The sequence below is a fragment of the Poecile atricapillus genome, chromosome 31 (assembly GCF_030490865.1).
Source record: "Poecile atricapillus isolate bPoeAtr1 chromosome 31, bPoeAtr1.hap1, whole genome shotgun sequence".
Taxonomy (NCBI): Eukaryota; Metazoa; Chordata; class Aves; order Passeriformes; family Paridae; genus Poecile; species Poecile atricapillus.
In genome coordinates, this window is record NC_081279.1 from 3006107 (window position 1) to 3024596 (window position 18490).

General features: G+C 61.4%; 3 protein-coding genes across 10 annotated transcripts; 1 reads left to right on the plus strand and 2 right to left on the minus strand.

The window, feature by feature from the left end:
* Nucleotides 1-971: 971 nt before the first annotated feature.
* MRPS12 (mitochondrial ribosomal protein S12) lies at nucleotides 972-2898 on the minus strand. 2 transcript variants are annotated; one of them, XM_058859926.1, is made up of 3 exons: nucleotides 2810-2898; nucleotides 2633-2691; nucleotides 972-1452 (listed from the first exon to the last, which is right to left on the minus strand). In XM_058859926.1, the coding sequence occupies exons 2-3, from the start codon at nucleotides 2679-2681 to the stop codon at nucleotides 1082-1084; spliced, it is 420 nt and encodes a 139-aa protein (XP_058715909.1). In that variant the 5' UTR covers nucleotides 2682-2691; nucleotides 2810-2898; the 3' UTR covers nucleotides 972-1081. The 2 variants fall into 2 exon arrangements, with proteins under 2 accessions (XP_058715909.1, XP_058715908.1); XM_058859925.1 differs by lacking the exon at nucleotides 2810-2898 and having other exon boundaries at nucleotides 2633-2803.
* Nucleotides 2899-3116: 218 nt separating this feature from the next.
* PAK4 (p21 (RAC1) activated kinase 4) lies at nucleotides 3117-15862 on the plus strand. Of its 7 annotated transcripts, none has more exons than XM_058859919.1 (10): nucleotides 3117-3184; nucleotides 3513-3573; nucleotides 7262-7478; nucleotides 9192-9716; nucleotides 10410-10799; nucleotides 12140-12273; nucleotides 13055-13181; nucleotides 13264-13389; nucleotides 14888-15022; nucleotides 15098-15862. In XM_058859919.1, the coding sequence occupies exons 3-10, from the start codon at nucleotides 7278-7280 to the stop codon at nucleotides 15251-15253; spliced, it is 1794 nt and encodes a 597-aa protein (XP_058715902.1). In that variant the 5' UTR covers nucleotides 3117-3184; nucleotides 3513-3573; nucleotides 7262-7277; the 3' UTR covers nucleotides 15254-15862. The 7 variants fall into 7 exon arrangements, with proteins under 7 accessions (XP_058715902.1, XP_058715900.1, XP_058715901.1 ...); XM_058859917.1 differs by having other exon boundaries at nucleotides 3171-3306; nucleotides 4831-7478; XM_058859918.1 differs by having other exon boundaries at nucleotides 3171-3306.
* Nucleotides 15863-16560: 698 nt separating this feature from the next.
* Nucleotides 16561-17176, minus strand: SYCN (syncollin). The gene has a single exon (XM_058859934.1). The coding sequence runs from the start codon at nucleotides 16981-16983 to the stop codon at nucleotides 16576-16578; it is 408 nt and encodes a 135-aa protein (XP_058715917.1). The 5' UTR covers nucleotides 16984-17176; the 3' UTR covers nucleotides 16561-16575.
* Nucleotides 17177-18490: the final 1314 nt, after the last annotated feature.

The following is an 18490-nucleotide window of genomic DNA, read 5'->3' on the forward strand; positions in this document are numbered from 1 at the left end:
ATCCTTCTGATGGTACAAACAAGATTTTGTGGCACACTTCGTGTCTGATGCACAAAATGCCCCCAAAGTACGCAGTTCTTTTATCTTTATACCTATTTTTACCCAATTAACAACACACACGTAGATTATTTCTCTTAATCACCCAATGACCCTTCACCTCTGTGCTGCACTGCGGCATTTTATGTCCAATCACTGTCACCCACTGACCCCCCCGGTGACCCCTGTGACACCCCCGGGCTCCTCTCACTGAACACCCTGAGCGACCCCCCCGAACCCCCGGATCCCTCCCCGTCCTCCTCCGTGCCCTTGCAGCCACTTCCCAGCACTCCCAGGAGCCTTCCCTGCCCACCAGACCACCTCAGTCTCTCCAAAGGCTCCTTCCCAGCACCTCCAGGACCCTTCCCCTGCCCACCAGACCACCTCAGTCTCTCCAAAGGCTCCTCCCCAGCACCTCCAGGAGCCTTCCCTGCCCACCAAACCACCCAGAGTCTCCAAAGGCTCCTCCCCAGCACCTCCAGGAGCCTTCCCTGCCCACCAAACCACCCAGAGTCTCCAAAGGCTCCTTCCCAGCACCTCCAGGACCCATTCCCTGTCCACCAGACCACCTCGGTCTCCAAAGGCTCCTTCCCAGTGCCTCCAGGACCCATTCCCTGCCCACCAAACCACCCAGAGTCTCCAAAGGCTCCTCCCCAGCACCTCCAGGACCCTTCCCCTGCCCACCAAACCACCCAGAGTCTCCAAAAGCTCCTTCCCAGCACCTCCAGGACCCTTCCCCTGCCCACCAGACCACCTCAGTCTCTCCAAAGGCTCCTTCCCAGCACTTCCAGGACCCCTTGGTCTCTCCCAAGGCTCCTCCCCAGTGGCTCCAGGACCCTTCCCTGCCCACCAGACCACCTCAGTCTCTCCAAAGGCTCCTTCCCAGCACTCCCAGGGACCCTTCCCAACACCCCCACCACACACCACACCCCACATCACCACCAGCTTTTATTCCAAACAGCACCCAGGGGCAGCATATCCCCACCTGGGGACCCTCATCCTGGGCTGGGCACCTTCCCAGGACCCCCATGCCAGGGTCCCCCCATCATTTCTTGGCCTGTACGTGGGCACAGTCGTACTTCCCGCGCACCACGGTGAGTTTGACGCCGGGCAGGTCCTGTGTGCGCCCGCCCTGCACCAGCACGATGTGGTGCTCCTGCAGGTTGTGGCCCTCGCCGGGCACGAAGGCGATCACCTCGCGGCCGGTGCTGAGCCGCACCCGCACGCATCGCCGGTTCGCCGAGTTCGGCTTCTTGGGCTTTCGGATCAGGTTCTTCAGCACCACCCCCTTGATCTGGGGCCGGCCCAGGGTGGGCCCCGGTTTGCGGGGAGGGGGCGCGGGGCGGCCCTGCCGGTGCATCTGGTTCAGGGTGGCCATGGAGGCAGAGAGAGGAGGGGGCGGCAGCGGGAACGGCCCTGAGGAGGGGAGGGGAGAGGAGGGGAGAGGAGTCAGGGGCTTTGTGGAAGGTTTAGAGAGGAGGGATCGGCCCTGAGGAGCGGAGAGGAGTCAGGGGCTTGGCAGAGGGTTTAGAGAGGAGGGCACGGCCCTGAGGAGGGGAGCGGAGAGGAGTCAGGGGCTTTGCGGAGGGTTTAGAGAGGAGGGCACGGCCCTGAGGAGGGGAGAGGAGAGGAGTCAGGGGCTTTGTGGAGAGTTTAGAGAGGAGGACACGGGCCTGAGGAGGGGAGGGGTGAGGAGTCAGGGGCTTTGTGGAGGGTTTAGAGAGGAGGGCACGGCCCTGAGGAGGGGAGAGGAGTCAGGGGCTTGGCAGAGGGTTTAGAGAGGAGGGCACGGCCCTGAGGAGGGGAGAGGAGTCAGGGGCTTTGTGGAGGGTTTAGAGAGGAGGGATCGGCCCTGCGGAGGGGAGAGGAGAGGAGTCAGGGGCTTTGCGGAGAGTTTAGAGAGGAGGGCACGGCCCTGCGGAGGGGAGAGGAGAGGAGTCAGGGGCTTTGTGGAGGGTTTAGAGAGGAGGGCACGGCCCTGCGGAGGGGAGAGGAGAGGAGTCAGGGGCTTTGCGGAGGGTTTTAGGAAGGCACGGCCCTGAGGAGGGGAGCGGAGAGGAGTCAGGGGCTTTGCGGAGGGTTTTAGGAAGGCACGGCCCTGAGGAGGGGAGCGGAGAGGAGTCAGGGGCTTTGCGGAGGGTTTAGGGAGGAGGGCACGGCCCTGCGGAGGGGAGAGGAGTCAGGGGCTTTGCAGAGGGTTTTAGGAAGGCACGGCCCTGCGGAGGGGAGAGGAGAGGAGTCAGGGGCTTTGTGGAAGGTTTAGAGAGGAGGGCACGGCCCTGAGGAGGGGAGAGGAGTCAGGGGCTTTGCAGAGGGTTTAGGGAGGAGGGCACGGCCCTGCGGAGGGGAGAGGAGTCAGGGGCTTTGCGGAGGGTTTTAGGAAGGCACGGCCCTGAGGAGGGGAGAGGAGAGGAGTCAGGGGCTTTGTGGAGGGGTTTAGGGAGGAGGGCACAGCCCTGAGGAGGGGAGAGGAGAGGAGTCAGGGGCTTGGCGGAGGGTTTAGGGAGGAGGGCACAGCCCTGAGGAGGGGAGCGGAGAGGAGTCAGGGGCCTGGCGGAGCGCGGCAGGGTTTAGGGAGGAGGGGGAATTTACGCACTGCAGAGGGGCAGCGAGGCGGCGGTCCTGAGCAAGGCGCGCAGCGACATCTCCGAGGCTCTGAGGGAAGAATGCGCGGTCAGCACTGCCATGAGAAGGCACCGGGAACCTCCCGGGAACCAGAGGAGAGCGGCGGGACCGGAACCCCCACCTTCCCCTCAGCGCGCCGCCATCTTACCCAGATCCGAGCGCGCCACGCTGCGATTGGATGGCGGAGATGCCAATCTCCGTGATTCGTGCGGTGATTGGTCAGACTCCTCTTAGTCCCGCCCTAATCGCTGCAAAACCGCCGTCTGGCGACTCGGCCCCGCCCAGACCCGCCCTAAGCTCCGCCCCAAACGGCCGGGCCCGCCCATATAAGGCTTCGCTCCGCCCTAGGCCACGCCCCCTTTCCCATATTAGGCTCCCCATGGGCCGCTCCATGCCCATATATGGGTGGCCACGCCCCTTTCTCCGCTGGCCCCGCCCCCTGAGGGCTCGGCCTGTCTCCGCGGCGACGCGGGCGTGGGAGGACCCGGATGTGGCTCGGTCCCAACATGGCGGCGGCGGCCGAGTGAGGCCTGAGGGGGCCCGGCGGGGGAGGGGCTGAGCGCGCCCGGGAGGAATTTCGGGATTTCGGGGGGAATCTGGAGTTTGGAGAGCCGCCCTCCCCTCCCGGGGAAAAGGAATTCTGTGGTGATGGAGCTGGGAGGTTGGGGATGGGCTTTGGGGCAGTTTGAGGATCTCTCAATCCCTGGGGGGGGGCGGAAGCAACAGCCTTGGGGAACTCTGGAATTGTCGGAGAGCATCGGGATATGGGTTTAAACACCCCCCGCCCCAAAAACACCCCAAGAGGGGAGGTGTGGGGTGCTCCTGAGGGAATTCCCTTCTTCCCCGTGCAGCACTTTTCCCGGAGGAGCCGGAATGCGGAGCTGAGGCAGGAAAGTTTTCCCTTCCTGGAAGGTAGGAAACGGATCCGGAATTAATTCCCAGAATTTTTTATCTCACGGGGATTTTTGGGGGTCTCCTCCCCACGCTCCCATCCAGGAGCCCTCGGATGGATTTTTCCAGCGTTTCTTATGGATTTGGGTCAGGAACTCCAAGGCAGAGGAGCACTGGGATTCCTCAGGAATGTTCTAACTCCTCAAAATCAGCGTTTTCCCCCAATTTTGGTGCAGTGGAAAGGGAAATCACCATCCCCACTGGGTTTTTTTGTGCTGTTCCTGTCACCGCTCCTCGATGGAAAAGGAGGAAAATCAGAAAAAGCCTCTGGATTTGGGCTTTTAGTTGTGTTTTTTCTGTCCTTTAGTGAATTTTCAAATAAGGAATGGTGGGACAGAGGGATTGGCCCGTGCTCGGCTTGGAAATAAGTGGAAATTTGGATTATGGGGAATATCCAGATGTGGAAAAGATCCAGCAATCCTTTGGAAATGGCCAAAAACTTCTCCCTCCCGCCATTCCCTGCTGGGGTTTGGGGGCAAAAGGTGGGAATTTGGTCACCAACATCTTGTTAATTCCATGCGGGATGAGCAGAAATCTCTCCGGATTTTCCAGGAAGAAATTCCAAGGATATTCCTGCCAGAGGTTTTAATTAATCTTTTAATTTGTTCGTTCCCATGGGATAAAACCTGGGCTCCCCGGAGCCCTGGGAGGAATATCTGGGTTTTCTGGAGGTGTTCCCGAAGCAGCCCCAGCAGGGATTTGCCGTTTTCCTGGATTTTAGTGAACCGGATCCTCACGGACAGACGGGATCGTTACTGATTAATTGGTTCCAATTAATTGGCCCTTCCTTTGCCCCAAGCTGGAGATTCCCGACGTTCCTCCCTCTCTCTCCCCCTGCACTTCCAGCTCTGGGGAAACTTCCTGCTGCAGGAAGGGAGGTGAATTCTGCCAGAATTCCTATTCTTCCTCTTTCTTTTCCACTTTTTTCCCTTCTCCTCCCCTTTCCTGCTTCTCCTTTTCCCGTTCCTTCCTCCTTTCCCTTCCCTCCCGTCCTGGTTTTCCCAGGGATCAGGGAAGCTCTGAGCAGTGGATTCCCTTTTCCCAGGAGTTCAGATCTCCTCTTTCCCTTCCCGGGTTTTTCCCGTGAGCTTTGGAGGCTCCTCGTGGGTCACCAGATTCCTGGAATTCCGGGATTCCTCCAGGCAAAGGCTGACTCTTCTCCTCCTCTTCCTCCTCCTCCTCTTCCTCTTCCTCCTCCTCCTCCTCCTCCTCCGGCAGATCCAGCTGGGCCAGTCCAACCCGCCTTTCCCGGCCGGAGCGCTCCGGCCTTCCCGGCCTCTCCTTGCCGGGAATGTCATCCCTTCCCAGGGAATCCCGGCGTTCCAGCCCAGGGCAGTGACCCTGTTGTGAGGAAAACACCCCCTGGGAGCAACCTGGCCCTGCTCCCTGCAGGATCCGAGCTCCAGGGATCACCGGGATCACCGGGATCACCGGGATCACCGGGATCAGGAGAACGCGCTTTCGCCCATCCCGCTGCAATTCCGGGAGCTTTGAGCCGTCCCTGTGAGGAGCTGCTTCCCCAGGACCCCAAACTCCTGCAGCTGGAAGTTTTTCATGGAAGATGTGGATTTGGAGGGTTTGGAGTCTCTTCCTGTTGTGGCTGACACCAGGGAAATAATTCCCCAAAAGGAAAAAAAAACACCAAACAGCTCAGGGATTTTCCAGCAGAGACTTTGGCTCTTCCGTTTCCTTCCCAAAAGGATCAAACCCAGCATGAGTTCAGGATTCAGGGAACTTTAGGGGGAAAAAAAAGCCAGGAATAAGCGGTGGGAATACGAGGTAAGTTTTTCAGCTGGTGGAGTTTTCTCACAGTGTCCCCTGAGGGATCCCAAGGAGGCTCCAGAGCAGGGATTCCATGGGAATCCCTTGGTGTTCCCTTGGGATCTACCCTGACTTTCCCTGGGGGTTCTCCTCATCTTCCTGGGACTCTCTGGTTCCGTAGGAATCTCGGGGGAAAATGGAGCAATTTGGGGCAAAGAGAGGAGAGATGGGATGGATGGACCAGCTCCACACAGGGGGTGAAGAAATGGGAATATTGGAATTTGGGAAGCGGGATGAAGCCAAATGCAATGTCTGGAATGCCATGATGCCACCCTGGCTGTTTGTTTTCCTGAAGTTCACCTACCTCCAGTCTGAAAATCCTGAAATCCCATTTCAGTCCCTTCCTGGATGCTCTCCTGCCCTATCAGCAGTCAGAAAATCAGTAACATCTGATTTTCTGGGATTTGGGGTTTATGGGAAGGTGTGAAGCGCCTCCATCCACCTTTTTATCCCCTTTTCCATCCCAAAGTACGATTCTCACCAGGATACAGCCTAAATGCCACTGATTTGGGAGGGAATTTTAGGGAAAATACAAGAATATTCCAGCTGGTGTGGCCTCAGTTCCTTGTTAATTGGTAACTAATTAAACCGAGCTGGGATCCCAGGAATGCAGCCTGGGAAGGGCTGAGGAATAAGTTCACCCCTCTGGAATTCTTCAGGACCCCTCTGCCCCTGCCAAGTGCCACCAGTTTTTCCCCAACCATCTGAAAAACAAAAAAAGAGTTTTTTTTGGGATGAAATCCTGTGGCTTTGGTGTCCAGAAGCCCTGGATTCTGCACTTCCCCGACTTTCTGACCGACCTGGGCCATCCTTGGATATTTCCCGTGCAGTTCCCAGCAGGAAAAGCCCAAATGCAGCAGGTTTTAATCCTCCCACTCCAAATTCAGCTACGATTTCCCCAAACCAGGAGAATTTTCCATGTGAAAATGGGATTTAGGCAATCCAGGGAGGATCCCAGCAGTGTCTTGGAAAGGTGGAAGGAAGGATCAGCCTAGGATGAGAAAGGAAAATGGGGAATATGCAGAATTCTGACGGTTTTTGGCTGGGGTCGAAGTGGAGGAGGAGAAAAACTTCATAATGGATCATTGATTTAAGGAGAAATCCTTCAATACTGGGAAAAACCAGTGAGAAAACCTTAGAAGCAGTGGGGTTCTGGAGCCTGGAAAATGGGATTGAGCCAGGGAGCTGGAAAGAGATGGAAGGAAGCAGCAGGAAATTGGCACTGGGAAAAATGGAAGTGGGAAAAATGGACCTGCCCGGGATCCTTGGGATTTTGGGGCCATTCCCAGTGGGATTCATGGCCCCACTGAGATCACATTCCCAAAACCCTCCCAGCTCAGCTCGTTCTGGGCCTGGAAACTGCAGGAAAAACAGGGAATGAAATCAGTCAAATCCTCAGATTGTGCCCCAGAGCACTGATCCTGGCACTGGGAAAAGTGGATTTTTGGGGCTTTTGAGGTGTTTTAAATCTGTTTGTTGGTGCAGGTGAGGTAACTGATGCATTAATCCCATTTCCAAGCGGGAATTTCAGGTGCTCCTGGTGTTTCCAAGCTTGGATTTGGGAAAAAATGGGAAGTAATGGGATCAAAGTGGGGGATGTTGGACAGAAGTGGCCAATGGATGGATAAAAACCCTTCCAACAGCGGGACTTTTGGGGTCCATCCCAACACATTTCATCCCAACATTCCCAATTTATCTCATCCTAACGCTGGGATTTGGGCACCGATCCCATTCCCAGGGACATCCCCGGATTTAAGGGGCTGACCCGGTTCCTGGTGCCGGTTCCTCTTTCCCTCAGCCGGGGTTTTGGCTCTGCTCCCGTTGCCAGGAGCGTGTCCTGGGCCATGTTCTCCAAGAAGAAGAAGCGGGTGGAGATCTCGGCGCCGTCCAACTTCGAGCACCGGGTGCACACGGGCTACGACCCCTCGGAGCAGCGCTTCACCGGGCTGCCCCGCCAGTGGCAGGGGCTGCTCGAGGAGTCCGCGCGCCGCCCCAAACCTCTGGTGGACCCCGCCTGCATCACCGCCATCCGCGGGGCACACAAGGTGAGGAACAGCAGCAGGAGTTCGGGGCAGGGACGGGCTGAGGGAGGGGCAGGGTTTGGGTCTGGGGTCTCAGAAAATGTAGTTCTGGGTGTTCTTTGGGGGTTGAGTTGGGGGTCTTGGAACAAGGGAATTTTTGGGATCAGTCGATGTTCAGAGGTTGTGGAGCAGGTAAAGGAGTTGGCGGCCGTCCTTGGAGCTCCAAAAGACAAATTTGGGGGTCAGGGAGGTGGGAGCTGGGTGCCCACCCCTTTCCTATCTTTTAAAAACACAAATTTGGGGTAGTTTGGGGCTCAGGGAGGTGGGAGCCGGGTGCCCACCCCTTTCTTACCTTTTAAAAACACAAATTTGGGGCTCAGGGAGGTGGGAGCCAGGTGCCCACCCCTTTCCTACCTTCCAAAAACACAAATTTGGGGCTCAGGGAGGTGGGAGCCGGGTGCCCACCCCTTTCCTACCTTTTAAAAACACAAATTTGGGGCAGTTTGGGGCTCAGGGAGGTGGGAGCTGGGTGCCCACCCCTTTCCTACCTTCCAAAAACACAAATTTGGGGGCCAGGGAGGTGGGAGCTGGGTGCCCACCCCTTTCCTACCTTCCAAAAACACAAATTTGGGGCTCAGGGAGGTGGGAGCTGGGTGCCCATGCCTTTCTTACCTTCCAAAAAGACAAATTTGGGGCAGTTTGGGGGTCAGGGAGGTGGGAGCTGGGTGCCCACGCCTTTCCTACCTTTTAAAAACACAAATTTGAGGCAGTTTGGGGCTCAGGGAGGTGGGAGCTGGGTGCCCACCCCTTTCCTACCTTCCAAAAACACAAATTTGGGGCCAGGGAGGTGGGAGCCGGGTGCCCACCCCTTTCCTACCTTTTAAAAACACAAATTTGAGGCAGTTTGGGGCTCAGGGAGGTGGGAGCCGGGTGCCCACCCCTTTCCTACCTTCCAAAAACACAAATTTGGGGCTCAGGGAGGTGGGAGCTGGGTGCCCACCCCTTTCCTACCTTCCAAAAACACAAATTTGGGGCTCAGGGAGGTGGGAGCTGGGTGCCCACCCCTTCCCTACCTTCCAAAAAGACAAATTTGGGGCAGTTTGGGGCTCAGGGAGGTGGGAGCTGGGGTGCCCACCCCTTTCCTACCTTCCAAAAACACAAATTTGGGGGTGTCATGGACCAGGCGATTTTGGGATCATGGGAGGGGGGGGGCTCATTCAGTCCCCGGGGTGGGTTTGGGGGAATTTGGGGTCTTAGAGTACGTGAAGGGGTCCTGGATGCTCTTTGGGGTCAAACTGGGAGGAGTTTGGGGGTCTTGGGGCAGGGAGGTGACAATTGGGTCCCCAGGACAGGGGTCCCCCCGCAGTGAGAGTCGTCCCCACACCTGGAACCAGCCCACATTTTGGGAACTCGGGGTCATTCCTGCCTGATCTCCCCATTGTGTGTGTTCCCAATTGTTTTAGCCCCCCATTCCCACATCCCCTCATTCCCACCCCATCAAACCCCCCCAGTATTCTCCCCCCTTGCCATCGAGGCTGGACCCCCATCCCTGGGGGGCACCCGGGGTCATTTTGGGATCTGGGACTCTTCTCCAGAGGGAGCCCCCAGCCAAGCCCCGTCCCCTCTGCTCATCCAGCCATCCCCCTGCAGCCATTCCACGTCATCTTTCTGTTGTTTTTGTTTTGTTTTTTTTCCTTTTTTCCCCCGTTTTCCCCATGTGTTCCCCCCTCCCCGCAGCCCATCGTGCGCGGCTCCAAAGGGACCCAGGATGGGAGCCCCGGGGGCCGGGACGGAGCCCTGGCGTGGCTCCTGGACGAGCTGGAGGCCGTGTCCGTGTCCCGCTCCAACTCCCTGCGCCGGGACAGCCCCCCCTGCCCCTCCCGGCACCCCCCGGAGAACGGCCTGGCCCCGGGGCCGCCCCGCTCCCGGCCGGAGCCCGGCAGGAGCCGCCGCCGCGGGGAGCCGGAGCCCAGCCCGCCCCGGGCCCGGGAGGACCCCAAAGCTGCGGCCGGGCGGGAGCCCCCCCACCCTCACCCTCACCCCCACCCCTCCGGGGGCCGCCCCAAATCCAGCTCGGCCGGAGAGGGGCCCCCACGGCCCCCGGCCCGCGAGCAGCGCCCGCTCTCGGGGCCCGACCTGCGGCCCCCCGACATTGCCGGCGTTCCTGGGGCTCCCACGGCGGGGCTGAAGACGGCGCCCGGACGCCCCTTCCACACCTATCCCCGCGCCGACACCGACCCCGGCCGGGGCGGCAGCGCGCAGGTAAAGGGCTGTCCCCAGGCCCTTCCCTGTCCTCCTCTTCCTGCTCTTCTTCCTCTTCCAGAGCGGCTTCTCTGCTCTTCTTCCTCACAGCTTCCCGTGCTCCGCTGGGATCAGCAGCAGCTTCCTTACCCAGGGTCACTCACTTGGCTCTGGAGCGATTTCCTTTTCTTCTGATTCTGCTGCTTCTGATTCTGCTTCTGATTCTGCTTCTGATTCTGCTTCTTCTTCTGATTCTGCTTCTTCTTCTGATTCTGCTTCTGCTTCTGATTCTGCTTCTTCTGATCCTGCTTCTTCCTTCTTGCTGTGCTTGCCCCGTTCTTCCTCGGAAGCAGTTTCTCTGCTTCCCTTCTCCGCAGCTTCCCAGAGCTGGGATGTGCAGGGGCCACGGCTTCCCCTGCCCAGCGCTGCATCATCATCATCGCCACTAAAGCCCTTTCCTCTTCTTCGCTCTGCCTCTTCTCTTCCTCCTTGGAAGAAACTCCTCTGCTCCTCTTCCTCACAGCTTGTCCCAGTCGGAGCTGTGGCATCCCGAAGGGGCTGGGGGCTCCGTGGCTCCGGAGTCTTTTCCTCTTTTCCACTGGGCCCTTCCCTTTGGCCTCTGCCCAGAGGGAGGGGCGCCGGCCCCCCACATTCCCAGCGGGAATTCCCAGCGGGAATTCCGGGGGCTGACACCCCTCTGTCCCGTCCCCACAGGCCGAGCAGCGCCCGGGACGGCCGCAGGAGGTGACCCCCAACGGGCCGGTCCCCGCCGGCCCTCCCGGCGCCTCCCACGGCGCCCCCGGCCCCCCGCGCCCCAAAGCCCCGGAGCCGCCTCCCCCCGCCCCGGAGCCCCCGGCCCCGCGTCCCCCCGCGCCCGCCGCGGCCGGGGGTCCCCAGCGCGTGTCCCACGAGCAGTTCCGGGCGGCGCTGCAGATGGTGGTGGACCCCGGAGACCCCCGCACGTACCTGGACAACTTCATCAAGATCGGCGAGGGCTCCACGGGCGTCGTCTGCATCGCCACCGTGCGCGGCTCCGGCAAGCTGGTGGCCGTCAAGAAGATGGACCTGCGCAAGCAGCAGCGGCGAGAGCTGCTCTTCAACGAGGTGAGGGCAGCCCTGGGCACCCCTGGAGAGCCTCAGGAACCCCTTGGATCCCCTCAGGAGGCCCTCAGAGCCTTGGTGGCCCAGTAGGGACCTCCCGAAGCCCTGGAGAGCCTTGGGGACCTTCAGGAACCCCTTGGATCCCCTCAGGAGGCCCTCAGAGCCTTGGTGACCCACTAGGGACCTCCCAAAGCCCTGGGGACCCCTGGAGAGCCTTGGGGACCCTCAGGGAGGGAACTTTGGAGACCCTCAGGAGCCCCTTGGATCCCTTCAGGAGACCCTCAGGGACCTCTTGGTGACCCACTAGGGACCTCCCAAAGCCCTGGAGAGCCTTGGGGACCCTCAGGAACCCCTGGGATCCCTTCAGGAGACCCTCAGGGACCTCTTGGTGACCCACTAGGGACCTCCTGGAGACCCTCAGGAGCCCCTTGGATCCCTTCAGGAGACCCTCAGGGACCTCTTGGTGACCCACTAGGGACCTCCCAAAGCCCTGGGGACCCCTGGAGAGCCTTGGGGACCTTCAGGAACCCCTTGGATCCCCTCAGGAGACCCTCAAGGACCTCTTGGTGACCCACTGGGGACCTCCCGAAGCCCTGGAGAGCCTTGGGGACCCTCAGGAACCCCTTGGATCCTTTCAGGAGACCCTCAGGGACCTCTTGGTGACCCACTGGGGACCTCCCAAAGCCCTGGGCACCCCTGGAGAGCCTTGGGGACCTTCAGGGAGGGAACTTTGGAGACCCTCAGGAACCCCTTGGATCCCTTCAGGAGACCCTCAGAGCCTTGGTGACCCACTAGGGACCTCCTGGAGAGCCTCAGGAACCCCTTGGATCCCCTCAGGAGGCCCTCAGAGCCTTGGTGACCCACTAGGGACCTCCCAAAGCCCTGGAGAGCCTTGGGGACCCTCAGGGAGGAACCTCCCGGAGACCCTCAGGAACCCCTTGGATCCCTTCAGGAGACCCTCAAGGACCTCTTGGTGACCCACTTGGGACCTCCCAAAGCCCTGGAGAGCCTTGGGGACCCTCAGGAACCCCTTGGATCCCTTCAGGAGACCCTCAAGGACCTCTGGGTGACCCACCAGGGACCTCCCAAAGCCCTGGAGAGCCTTGGAGAGCCTTGGGGACCCTCAGGAACCCCTTGGATCCCTTCAGGAGACCCTCAAGGACCTCTTGGTGACCCACTAGGGACCTCCCAAAGCCCTGGAGAGCCTTGGGGACCCTCAGGAACCCCTTGGATCCCTTCAGGAGACCCTCAGGGACCTCTTGGTGACCCACTGGGGGCCTCCCGAAGCGCTGGGGACCCCCAGGGACAGTCCCGGGGTGTCACCCCCATGTGTCCCCCCCCAGGTGGTGATCATGAGGGACCACCAGCACGAGAACGTGGTGGAGATGTACAACAGTTACCTGGTGGGCGACGAGCTCTGGGTGGTCATGGAGTTCCTGGAGGGCGGCGCCCTGACTGACATCGTCACCCACACCAGGTGACAGCGGCTGGGGAGACCATGGGGCGGGGACAGAGGTGGCACAGGTGGCAGGGTGGTGACAGGGCGGTGACAGGGTGGTGACAGAGGTGGCACAGGTGGCAGGGTGGTGACAGAGGTGGCACAGGTGATAGGGTGGTGACAGAGGTGTCAGGGTGGTGACAGGGGGGTGACAGGACAGTGACAGAGGTGACAGGGCAGTGACAGGGTGGTGACAGGGCGGTGTCAGGGCAGTGACAGAGGTGACAGGGCAGTGACAGGGCAGTGACAGGGCAGTGACAGAGGTGACAGGGCAGTGACAGGACAGTGACAGTGCAGTGACAGAGATGACAGGACAGTGACAGGACAGTGACAGTGCAGTGACAGGGTGGTGACAGAGGTGACAGGACAGTGACAGGGCAGTGACAGTGCAGTGACAGGGCAGTGTCAGGGCAGTGTCAGAGGTGTCAGGGCAGTGACAGGGCAGTGACAGGGCAGTGACAGGGCAGTGACAGGGCAGTGTCAGAGGTGTCAGGGCAGTGACAGGGCGGTGACAGGGCAGTGTCAGAGGTGTCAGGACAGTGATAGGGTGGTGACAGGGTGGTGATAGGGTGGTGACAGAGGTGACAGGGTGGTGACAGAGGTGTCAGGACAGTGACAGTGCAGTGACAGGGCGGTGACAGGGTGGTGACAGAGGTGACAGGACAGTGACAGGGCAGTGTCAGAGGTGTCAGGGCGGTGACAGGGTGGTGACAGAGGTGACAGGACAGTGACAGGGCAGTGACAGGGTGCTGTCCCCCAGGATGTCGGAGGAGCAGATCGCGGCCGTGTGCCGCTCCGTGCTGCGGGCGCTCGCCGTGCTCCATGCCCAGGGCGTTATCCACCGCGACATCAAGAGCGACTCCATCCTCCTCACGCACGATGGCCGGGTAGGAACGGCCAGAAATCCCCCCCAAACCTCCCCCTGAGCCTTGGGGACCCCTCCCCAACCATCCCCGCCCTCCTTGGCAGGTGAAACTCTCAGATTTCGGCTTCTGCGCCCAAGTGAACAAGGAGGTGCCGCGGCGCAAGTCCCTGGTGGGGACTCCCTACTGGATGGCCCCCGAGCTCATCTCCCGCCTGCCCTACGGCCCAGAGGTGATCCCGGGGCTGGGGAGAGTCTGGGGGGTCCTGGGGTGCACTAGGGGGTGTTTAAGGTGGGTTTTGGGGGGTTTGGGGTGGGTTTAGAGGGGTTGGGAGAGTTTGGGGGGTCCTGGGGTGCACTAGGGGGTGTTTAAGGTGGGTTTTGGGGGGTTTGGGGTGGGTTTAGAGGGGTTGGGAGAGTTTAGGGGGTCCTGGGGTGCACTAGGGGGTGTTTAAGGTGGGTTTTGGGGGGTTTGGGGTGGGTTTAGAGGGGTTGGGAGAGTTTAGGGGGTCCTGGGGTGCACTAGGGGGTGTTTAAGGTGGGTTTTGGGGGGTTTGGGGTGGGTTTAGAGGGGTTGGGAGAGTTTGGGGGGTCCTGGGGTGCACTAGGGGGTGTTTAAGGTGGGTTTTGGGGGGTTTGGGGTGGGTTTAGAGGGGTTGGGAGAGTTTGGGGGGTCCTGGGGTGCACTAGGGGGTGTTTCAGGTGGGTTTTGGGGGGTTTGGGGTGGGTTTAGAGGGGCTGGGGAGAGTTTGGGGGGTCCTGGGGTGCACTAGGGGGTGTTTAAGGTGGGTTTTGGGGGGTTTGGGGTGGGTTTAGAGGGTTGGGATGGGGGTGTGGGTCCCCAAGCTCATCTCCTGCCTTCTTTACCACCCTGAGGTGTCTTGAGGGGAGGTTGGGATGGGTTTGAGGCTTCCCAGGGTGGGTTTGGAATGGGATTAGGGTTGCCCAGGGTGGGTTTGGATTTGGGATTAGGGTTGCCCAGGGTGGGTTGGAATGGGATTAGGGTTGCCCAGAGTGGGTTGGAATGGGATTAGGGTTGCCCAGGGTGGGTTTGGAATGGGATTAGGGTTGCCCAGGGTGGGTTTGGAATGGGATTAGGGTTGCCCAGGGTGGGTTTGAATGGGATTAGGGTTGCCCAGGGTGGGTTTGGATTTGGGATTAGGGTTGCCCAGGGTGGGTTGGAATGGGATTAGTGTTGCCCAGGGTGGGTTTGGAATGGGATTAGGGTTGCCCAGGGTGGGGTTGGAATGGGATTAGGGTTGCCCAGGGTGGGTTGGAATGGGATTAGGGTTGCCCAGGGTGGGTTTGGAATGGGATTAGGGTTGCCCAGGGTGGGTTTGGAATGGGATTAGGGTTGCCCAGGGTGGGTTTGGATTTGGGATTAGGGTTGCCCAGGGTGGGTTGGAATGGGATTAGGGTTGCCCAGGGTGGGTTTGGATTTGGGATTAGGGTTGCCCAGGGTGGGTTGGAATGGGATTGGGGTTGCCCAGGGTGGGTTTGGAATGGGATTAGGGTTGCCCAGGGTGGGTTTGGATTTGGGATTGGGGTTGCCCAGGGTGGGTTTGGATTTGGGATTAGGGTTGCCCAGGGTGGGTTTGGGGGTACCCAGCGTAGGTACGAGGGGCTCCAAGTGGCCTCCCCTCCAGACCCCCCCCCATTCTGGGGCACGGAGGGGGTTGAGGGGCTCCCCCCTAGCCCCCTCCTCACTTTTGGGGTGACCCTCCCCACCAGGTGGACATCTGGTCCCTGGGGGTGATGGTCATCGAGATGGTGGATGGGGAACCCCCCTATTTCAACGAGCCCCCCCTCAAAGCCATGAAGCTGATCCGGGACAACCTTCCCCCCCGGCTCAAGAACGGCCACAAGGTAACTCGGGGGGAGTCCCCCCCTTTTCCAGAGAGTCCCGGGGGGTGTCCAACACCCCTGATTTGTTCCCCTCAGGTGTCCCCGTCCCTGAAGGGCTTCCTGGAGCGGATGCTGGTGCGGGACCCGGCGCAGCGGGCCAGCGCCCCGGAGCTGCTCCGTCACCCCTTCCTGGGTGTGGCGGGGCCCCCCGCCTGCATCGTGCCCCTCATGCGGCAGCACCGGCTGCGGTGAGACCCCTCCCCACCCTGGGGGGGTCCCCTGGCCCCCTCCCGCTCCTCCTGCTCCTCCTCCTCGGCAGCACCCCCAAACAGGAGCGGGATTGGGGTGTTCCTGGGGGGCAGCGGCCCCCCCAACCTGTACTACTGAGCTGGGGACCACACAGCGAGATTCTGGGGGGGAGGGGAGGGCAGCTGTCACCCCAGAGATTTGGGGGTGCAGGGGCTCATCCTGGTCCCTCCCGCCTTTGGGACCCATTTTGGGGCATTTTCCCCCCTTTTTTTTTTTTTAGTCCCCTCTTTTCTGCCCCCTTTGGGCACTGGGGTATGGCCCCCCTACATCTCTGTGAGAGGGGGGGTCCCCGAAACTGCAGTCCCCCCTCTCCCCCCACCACACCACACTACTGATTCGGGGTGTGCCCCCCCCGGGCCCTCCTCGCCTGTTTTTTGTTGATTTTGGGGTTTTTTTTTGTTGTTGTTGGTTCCTCCTCCCCGGAACTCCCCCCCGCTCCCACGGTTTTGTTTTTTAACAAAGTGATATTTATATGGTCAGGTTTTGTACCGCGCGGGACGGGGGGGCCCCGGGGGGACACGGGGCCCCCCCAAATTACACGTGTCCTTTTGGAGCCCCTGTGTGCTGTGTGCTTCTTTTGGGGGGGCGGGAGGGCACAGGGTGGGGGGCACAGGGTGGGGGGCACAGGGCGGGGGTCCCCACGGGGTGGAGGGGCACAGAGACCACCCCCCAGCAATAAAGGACCCCCCAGGCGGGAGCTGCTGCTGCCTCAGGGCTTTATTGACTGCAGGGGGGGCGGTGGGGGCGGCTCTGTCAGCCCAGGGTCACGCAGGGTCCCACCAGAGGCTCGGCCCGGGTTGACTCACACTGGCCAAGGCTGGCTTGGTTTGGCCACCGATGGCGGATCTTGGCCGATGCCGGCTCGTGTTGACTCGGCCAAGGTCGGCTTGAGTTGGTTCATCTTGGCCAAGGTCGCCTTGTGTTGGTTCATCTCGGCCAAGGTCGGCTCGTGTTGGTTCATCTCGGCCAAGGTCGGCTCGTGTTGGTTCATCTCGGCCAAGGTCGGCTCGTGTTGGTTCATCTCGGCCAAGGTCGGCTCGTGTTGGTTCATCTCGGCCAAGGTCGCCCTTGTGTTGGTTCATCTCGGCCAAGGTCGGCTCGTGTTGGTTCATCTCGGCCAATGTTGAGTGTGGCTGACCCATCCTGGCCTGGACGGACTCGTGGTGGCCACGCCGGCACGTCCTGACCCGCGCTGGCTGGTGTCACCTCTCAGTGTCACCCGTCGTCGCCCGGTGTCACCCCCGCCCCGTCCCCGGCGCCGCCGCTCACTTGCAGGTGCAGTAGTAGCCCCGGATGGCGTCGTTCCAGTCCCCAAAGAGCCCCCGGCGCACCTCCTGCAGCCGCGGCACCGCGCCGGCACCGAACTTGTGCTTGTCGCCCTTCTTGCCGCGGCGCGACCACACGGTGAGCTCGCACCTGGTGCCCACCACGAGGGAGGAGGCGCGGGCGGACCAGCCTCGGGGCATGTAGGGCGCGTCGCTGTCGGGTGGCACCAGCAGCACGTCCCCGGCGCAGCACTGGTCGTAGTAGGGGCTGTTGTCGGCGTAGAGCTGGGCGCACACCCGCGTGCCGTTGACGGGCCGCAGCTCAGCGGGTTTGGGGCACTGCGCCTCCACCCCCGCGGCCAGCACGGCCACCGCGGCCACCAGCGTCACCAGCAGCGCCGACGCCATCGCCGTCACCTCCCGTCACCTCCCGGGCTGGGCCGGGGACTTCACCGGGCACTTATAGACCAAAGCAAGGCCACGGGGCGGGGCCCACCTGGGAGGGGACACAGGTGTGTGACAGGGGAAGGGACACAGGTGTGGTGGCACCCACGGCCAGCAGACACCCCCTGCCACGGGAAGGGACACAGGTGTGGGGACACCCCCATGGTGACAGCCCCTCCTGCCACGGGAAGGGACACAGGTGTGGGGGACACCCCCATGGTGACAGCCCCTCCTGCCACAGGAAGGGACACAGGTGTGGGGACACCCCCATGGTGACAGCCCCTCCTGCCACGGGAAGGGACACAGGTGTGGGGACACCCCCCCATTGTCACCCCCTGCCATGGGAGGGGACACAGGTGTGGGGACACCCCCATTGTCACCCCCCCGTGCAATGGGAAGGGACACAGGTGTGGGGGACACACCCCCATTGTCACCCCCTGCCACGGGAAGGGACACAGGTGTGGGGGACACCCCCCCATTGTCACCCCCTGCCATGGGGACAGAGGCGTTGGGGACCTTCACACTGGCTGTGTCCTCTGGAAGGGAGGGGCCGGGACCCCCCAAATCTGCCACCCCCCAAGGGGGGATCCCCCAAAGTCTGCAGCCCCCCAAGTGTTTGGGGATCCCCCAAAGTCTGCAGCCCCCCAAGGGGGGGATCCCCCAAAGTCTGCACCCCCCAAGGGGGGGATCCCCTAAAGTCTGCAGCCCCCCAAGTGTTTGGGGATCCCCCAAATCTGCCATCCCCAAGGGGGGATCCCCCAAAGTCTGCAGCCCCCCAAGGGGGGATCCCCCAAAGTCTGCAGCCCCCACAGGAGAGGTCTCGGCTGTTGGGGGGAGCACCAAAGGCCCGCCAGGGGCCCGGGGCTATGTATGCAAATGAGGCATAATTAGCTGGGGGCTTTGCTGCTGGGCCCCGCCCCCTCTTTGCATATTCATGAGCCCGTCCTGGCCTCGCTGCGCTGCCCCCGGCGGTCACCGTGGCAACCACGGGGGCGGGGATTGCAGCCTCATTAGCATATCCCAGACACGCCCACATCGGGGGCCTCGTACGGGGCCGGGACCCCTCGGAAATGAGAGACCCCCCCCCCCCCCAAAACACAGCGGGGACCCCCCAGGCTCACCCAGCCCCCCCTGCCCCACTCACACTCGTGTTTCTGCCCCGGGGGGGGCACCGGTTTTTAATGTAAAAACTCGTGTTAAACACTGCGGGGGTCCCGGGGGGGGCGGCTGGTGGGGAGGGGGGCGTTCTGGGGAGGGGAGGGGGATGGGGAAGAGCCGAGGCTTTTGGGGGGGGGGGGGGGAATCGGGCTGGGAGGGAAATGGGGGGGGGCTGGGGGAGCCCCCCCAGGGTTATCCAGACCAGCCAGATAGGAACCCCCGGGTCGAGTTGGGGAGGGGGCAGAGGCCACGGGGGAGGGGGACACACGGGGGGGTCCCCAGGCATCCGGGGGAGCCCCCCCCTTTTTTCCCC